At 47.6% G+C, this 6,905-nt stretch overlaps 1 protein-coding gene across 1 annotated transcript; it reads left to right on the forward strand.

Annotated features, from left to right (window-relative positions):
* The first annotated feature begins 4,762 nt into the window (after window positions 1-4,762).
* Window positions 4,763-6,666, forward strand: Mt4 (metallothionein 4). Its single transcript, XM_027406109.2, has 3 exons — window positions 4,763-4,793; window positions 6,024-6,089; window positions 6,575-6,666. The coding sequence occupies exons 1-3, from the start codon at window positions 4,763-4,765 to the stop codon at window positions 6,664-6,666; spliced, it is 189 nt and encodes a 62-aa protein (XP_027261910.1).
* The last annotated feature ends 239 nt before the right edge of the window (window positions 6,667-6,905 follow it).

The following is a 6,905-nucleotide window of genomic DNA, read 5'->3' on the forward strand; positions in this document are numbered from 1 at the left end:
TTGTGGTCTACAGAAGCCAGTTTACCTGTAGCATAATAAAACTGCTGGCTCCAGCCTGCTCCTGGGAAGATGTGCATCAAGGGTCCAGCAAGCCAGATGTGGTGGCTGAAGCCTGTAATGTCAGGACTCTGGAAGATTGCAGGTTCCGTGTCAACCTGGTGAACGCTGGGAGACCACGTCTAAAACACAATCGCTCAGACAGACAATAAAGGAGAATCACGTACGGGGTCACATGTCTGCACTTAGGACGCTTGAGGCAGAAAGATTTCTGTGAGTCTGAGGCCAGTCTGTATTGCACAGCAAGTACCAGGCTAGTCAAGGTTTCATAGCAAGACCCTACCTGAAGGAAGGAAAGAAGGAAGGAAGATAGGGGGTGAGGGGCAGCAAGGTATCTCGGTGGGTAAAGAAATTGCAGCCAAGCCTGATGATCAGAGTTCAATCCCCACTGTCCACAGGATAGGAGAGAGCCAACTCCCAGTTGTCCTCTGATCTCCACATATGTGCGTGCACACACACATACAATTAAATATAGAAACTACAGAAACCGGGAAAGTAAAATGGGACCATTGCTGGGACAGGGGGTTGGGAGCAATAGAGAGGCAGATAATAGGATACAAGTGATCCATTAGAAGAAATGGGAAAGGGGGGCATTTTTTAGGGGGGGTAAATACAGAAGGTGGGAAGAGGTAAAAGGGACTAACAAATGATCTGATGGGGAAATGGGAAATGGGTTCTTTAGGGAAGGGGGATGGAAATAAATACAGAAGAAAGAAGGAGTAGGTAAAATAACAATAAGGATGTCTGAAAAAGCCATGAGGAATCATGCTGTTATTTATCTTTAAAAAACCTAAAATACACATAATTCTGTGTATAAAACATATATATATAGTTCTAATGAACTTTTCTCCTCTGGGCTGACAGTGCTCCCTCTAAGAGCCAAACACCACCTAATGAAAGCCTCAACACCAGAATATAAGAAGTCCTCTTTCGAGTTGTTGACCAGGGCTGTCCAAAAAAGTCCTGAAACATTCAGCCAATTGCTGTTGCCTTGCTCAGCCCCCAAAAGCGGAAGGTACATCCCTATTGCCAAAGACACCATGCACTTTAGAAATAGAACACAGAGACCCCTGAACTAAAACTGACCTGAATGTTCCCTCCCTGAAGACTAGCAGAAAGCACAATGTAAACTTCCAAAGGAAAGAGGCAAGCAACAGTTCTATCCTCTGACACCTACGAACCACATCAACAACCAGGCACGATACCCCTACTGGTGCAGTAGTGGCATGCATACCTCTGTGGTAACCAACAGCTCTAATTGGACTTAAGAACTGCTCAACAAGAGAGAAACCATCTACAACCACTAACTTATTACACCAGCACAGTACCTAACAACAATCTATAAATGTTTGTTCTTATACTCACAGATAAGTCTAGTCTTCACCCCTCATCAAGGAAATGTCTCTTTGTAACAGACAGAGACCACTACAGAAAACCATAACCAATCAAAATGTAGCATTGTAAAACCCAGTCCCAATGATACATCTACAAAACACTCCAGAAGCCCAAGTTCAGGGAACACTGTGGAAGAGGAGGCATAAAGATTGTAAGAGCCAAGGGATAGAGAGTATGGTGAGAGATTGTGTCTTCTAGTAACATTAGAAGCTATACCCATTAAGCCTCATCAACATGACTGCCGGAACATGAGCTGAACAAGGATGCCAACAATAGACATGCCAAACTACATGGGAAAAAGCCCATGAGGCCTCAACTTACACAAAGAACTGCAGGTGGCTGAGAAAAGCTGGGAGCAGAAGAGGTGGTCTTTCTCAGGGAAGAATTGATCAGCTGGTGGTGGTCCAGCGCCAAATGCTCAGCCCCGAAAACATGTAAGTAATAGTATACAGACCAAACAGGCTATATTTAGGAATACATATGAATACACATACATATACAGATATATATGCAGTAACTAGTGAAAAAAGAGGCCATGAATTTAAAGGCGAGTGGGGTGGGTATGTGAGAGTTTGGAGGGAGGAAACAGAAGGGAGGAATATTGTAACTATATTATCATCTCAGAAATTTAAAATTTTTAAATGGAAGGAAGAAGGAAGGAAGAAGGGAATGGAGGGGAAGATAGGCAGGGCTTGCATAGAGAAACCAGGAAGAGCTAACATGGGGATGGGCTAAAGCCAAGGCACTAAGCCTTTCTCTGCTATGATGGCACGATGGAACCCCTGCCTAGGCCCCGAGTCCCAGACACTTCTCTGTAGTATTTTCTGCTACAGACAGCAGATCGTTTACTCTTACCTGCATGGGAAGGGAAGCAACAACCCAGTCACTTTATGCTGTGTAAGAGGTGGCACCAGACACTCCTTTCAAACATCCCTTTTCATCGTTGGGAGAGAATTATGTGAATGTACTTATGCACGAAGTAGCAGTCATTTCTGGGGATGGAGATATTTAGGACTTGGTGGCTCAAAGGAGTCAAACTGCTGTGTAAAAGAAGAGCTTTGAGGCATAGCTGCACATATCTGGAAGCCCAGCATACTGAGGCAGGAGGATAGCGTTTGAGGCCAGCCAGGGCCCTTCCAGACCCCTGCGGGGTATTGTGTATTTACATGTGCTTCCCACCCCTGTAAGAAGGTCTAGAACTTAATCTTCAGACTTCAAAGGTCCCTGGAATCAATCCCATAAGGTTAAAGGTTCACTTCTCCCAAAACATGTTATTTCTTTAAATTTTCAAAATTTTATTCGAGTGTGTGTGTGTGTGTGTGTGTGTGTGTGTGTGTGTGTGTGTGTGTGTGTGTGAAGATGTGTAGCATGGCCTAGATGTGGAGGTCCACAGGAGTCAGCTATCTATTTCCATGGGGGTCCAAGGCTCAAACTCAGATCATCAGGCTTGGCAGAAAGTGCCATTTTGCCAGACTGACATGTAATTCTGTGTGTGGTTGAAGCTATGTTTCCCGTCATTTAATATCCTCAGGGTAGATTTGTTTCTACCACTACTCTCCACCGGAAGCTGAGAGCCAGAGAATGGGCAGAGAAGTGAACAAGCCTGATATGCTCTTTCTCAGGTCCTGGACCAGCTTGGACACAGTTTAGCCAGGACTACACCAGCAAGTGTTGCATATTGTTTCAACCTGCACAGCCCAGAAATTGGGAAATATTGAAGTATTAAGGGATTGGGTTTTAACATTATCATTCAATTGGTCTTGAGCAACATCACACTGTCATTCATCCAAAGAGGAAACTGTTGCTGGCACAGGTAGTGAAGAGCTGAAAGAGATGGCTTAGATAACTATAGGAACATGCCTTTCCATCTCTGGGCTTGTTCCATGGGCCCGGCCCTTGGCAGTATTGATACCTTCGAGAGGTGGGGAACACTGTGTCACAGATGGACTGGGGTGAGCTCCCAGTGCAGGCCCAGGAAGACTGTGAGCAGTTACACACATGCATGCAGCTCCTGAGCTGCTCCTCTCCTGACACTCTCAACCATGGGCTCTGGACCCCCGACACCCAGAGCCGTGCAGGCTGTCAGAAAGCAAATAACAAATGAGGGCCCACTACTAGACTATGGATGCCTTCAGAGGCCACCTCTGGACCACCACATCGTTATCACTATTTCTTCCTCAGTACCTGTCAGGGAGCCCTTCAGATGCCCATGAAGTCAGTACCTTTATCCCTCTCACTTAAAGCACCCTGAGTCAGCTCCGGGCCTGACGGATGGAGACGAGCTGAGAGCTGGGGGAAGTTGGAGCCAGGGTGCATGCTTTCTCTTTGCTGAATGGTAAAACCACTTTTCATCAGAGGTCATCAGTACAGCCACATGAAGGGCAATTCCAGCATTATTCCACCATTAATCTGTTCACTTTCTGGTTCATGTCTTCAGTAATTTGTTATTTCTTCTGATTTATCCATCTATTCATTCCTTCATTCAGTCAGCATCCACAAACCCTTGTGCAAGACACTGAGCAGGTACAGAGATGCCTTAGCACATGAATAATCATATAGCAGAGAGAGTGACATGAGATGTGTGCACACATCTTACCAAGGGACACACATGAGTACACACACAGAGGGAGGGGGAAGGGAGAAGGAGGGAAGGGAGGGAGGGAGGGGGAGAGATCATTGCAGCTATGGGGCATCCTATCATCTAAGTGAAGTTTTGCATCCTACTGAAAGGCAGGTGGCTGTCTTATCAAAGAATGGGGTTGGGATGGAAGTTGGGGCTGGTTAAGTGCTCCCACCAGGTCTTTTCTTGCTTCTTCCACTCCATGTGTGGTTCTAAAAGGAAAGGTCCCAAGTCTAGATGGGAACATGCCCCCGATTTTCCACCTTCTCATCTATGCTAAGGGCTTTAAAGATGAGCCATGGGAGAGAATGAAGATCTGAGCCTGGGCAGGAGTAGCCCCATGGAGGAGGGAACAGAAGTGGCAGGACACTCTGTGTAGTTGGATGTGTGTGGCTAACAAACTAGGCACTGAGTGACGCTGGAACCTCACACTATTTCCTCGGCACTTTGTCAGGTAAGCAGGTAGGGCAGGTCTGGCCCTTTGTAAAAGGGCTCTATCTGCCCTATGCCCTCTGCTACCTCCCTTCCCCACCTCCTCGCCCTGAGCATCTCACTGGGCCGTGTGCAGGGCGTCTGGCCCCAGGGAGAGGTGGGGTGAGCTGTAGTCCACACCTACGCAACTATAAAGAGGGAACCTTCCAGCTGCTGCTACCTCAGCCTCCCTTTCTCAGCCACTCACACACCTGGACCATGGACCCTGGAGAATGCACGTGTATGTCTGGTGAGTAAGGAGGCCCACTTGGGGTCTTACAACTTTGTCCCTGTATTCTGCGGGCAGCATGTGGGACTATTGGAAACTCCTTCTTCACTTAGGCACCATGGATAAGGTTTGTCCTGGATCTGCAACCTTTGGGGCAGCTCCCACTCTGTTGGCTCCCGGCCAGATTTTCTGAAACTGACACACTGGTCCAGGGAAGAGCAAAGGAAAGGATCTTAAAACCTTAGTCCTACCTGCAGGTCCCTAGTGACAGCTGCCAGAGTAGGGAATGGATGCTGCCATCCATTCACTAACACATTTCATTTATGAGCCTCAGTTTCCTCATTTTCACATTGAGGTTACTCATTCTGGGTTGCTTGCAGACTAGGAAATCTATGGAAAGGCTAAAATTAGCAAGCACTTGCATACATCAGGGGTTAAAGGCTTAGCTGGGAACTCGAATCAGTAAAAGCCAGTTGTGGTGGCACTCACCTGTGATTCTAGCACTTGGAAAGCTGAGGCAGGGGGATCCTGGATTCAAAGCCAATCTGGGTTTCTTGGTGCCAGGAAATATGTTGACCAGAAGGAGGATGGTCAGGGGTCAAAACCATCCTATGCTTTCTTAACCTTGAAAAATGACATCTAAAAATATCAAAAGCATCCTTCATCCTTGACAGTACAGGTCTGTCCCAAAAACCTGGAAAAGATGCAGAAAATTCTAGTGTTCTGAAACTGAATATGATGGACAGGATGAATTTAGAAAGACAAATAAGTATGAGTCATTTTTAAGAAGTCAAAGCAAGGTATGGCCCCCGTACTGTTCCCGTGCCATCTAGTTCTCTCCTCCCCACCCCATCCCCCGTCTCTGTGCCCCTTTCTGCTTTTGATTCAGGGTTTCGGACTGGTCTTGTCAAGAAGATCCTATGAAAGGAATCTTGGCCTTGCTGGGTTTGGCCTTGTCTGTTAGTTCTCTAGCCTGACTGGACATCAGTACCAGATGTGTTGTGTTTTTAAACTACGGATTCTTTCCCTACAAAGAGTTATAAATGAGTCTGTTTGAAAGGCTTGTGATCAGGAATGTGCATTTCCACAAGTAACCCAGGCTGAGCTGATGTTCCCACCCCAGTCCCCGTCCATGGCCTGCCGATAGAACCACCGGACCATCCACAGCTTAGAAGCAGCATCACCCTCTTGTCCCACCACTCCCCAAGGTCAAAAGTCTCATGTGCAACCACCCTCTGCCCTCTCTCCTAGGAGGGGTCTGCATCTGTGGAGACAACTGCAAATGTACAACCTGCAAGTGTAAAACCTGCCGCAAAAGTGAGTATGGGCACCAAGACACTGCCAGGTGGGGGTGGGAATAGCCCCACCCTTCTCTGTCCACATCCACCCATGTGGGCAGTGGATGGATTCTGGGGACCTTTTTCTCATCGGGAGGGACGTGAGATGATACCCAAGGAGACGCCCTGGCAGCACTTCCCTGGGCTGCAGCACACACAGCAAGAAGGACATCTGTGGTATTTGGAACAAGAAGGGAGAGGAAAAACCCTTGGCCTGGAGTCATGAGCCCTGACTTGTAATCATATCTCTGCCGTGGCTGTGACCTTTGAAAAGCCCACCCCCTGTCTGGGGCTCTGATGGACTCTAGAGGACCTCTGAGGTCTCTTTTGGCTCTCATACCCCATGGCCTCCCAGCCCAGGGTTTCCTGCTACAGATGCTTCTTTTCCTACTTCCCCTAAGGTATGGGAGAAGCAGTGGGAAGTGAGGAGCTACGGCTCACCTGTCCATCTCCTAACCTTTTCAGGCTGTTGTCCATGCTGCCCCCCAGGCTGTGCCAAGTGTGCCCGGGGCTGCATCTGCAAAGGGGACTCAGACAAGTGCAGCTGCTGCCCCTGAAACCCACCCGCGGCACGGGAAGAGATCTGGGAAGTGACTGCACAGTGCCTGTGCCCAAGGATTGATTGAATTTGTATAATAAGTTGTGCCTTTTATACACATATGCCCGAATGTGGTGCCGATAATGTTTATGTAAAGGTCTTGGAGAAATAAAGTTTTTGTGGCTATCCAGTGACTCAGAGCATTGTATAACCCTAACCCTAACCCTAACCCAGAAGGACCAAGAAGGACTGGCTCCA

Source organism: Cricetulus griseus, chromosome 3 (assembly GCF_003668045.3).
Source record: "Cricetulus griseus strain 17A/GY chromosome 3, alternate assembly CriGri-PICRH-1.0, whole genome shotgun sequence".
NCBI classification, from domain to species: Eukaryota; Metazoa; Chordata; class Mammalia; order Rodentia; family Cricetidae; genus Cricetulus; species Cricetulus griseus.

Coding starts and splice junctions, on each gene's coding strand:
- Mt4 (XM_027406109.2), top strand. CDS start 4,763: ATGGACCCTGGAGAATGCACGTGTATGTCTG. Junction 4,794..6,023: donor AGAATGCACGTGTATGTCTG/GTGAGTAAGGAG, acceptor CCTCTCTCCTAG/GAGGGGTCTGCATCTGTGGA. Junction 6,090..6,574: donor GTGTAAAACCTGCCGCAAAA/GTGAGTATGGGC, acceptor TAACCTTTTCAG/GCTGTTGTCCATGCTGCCCC.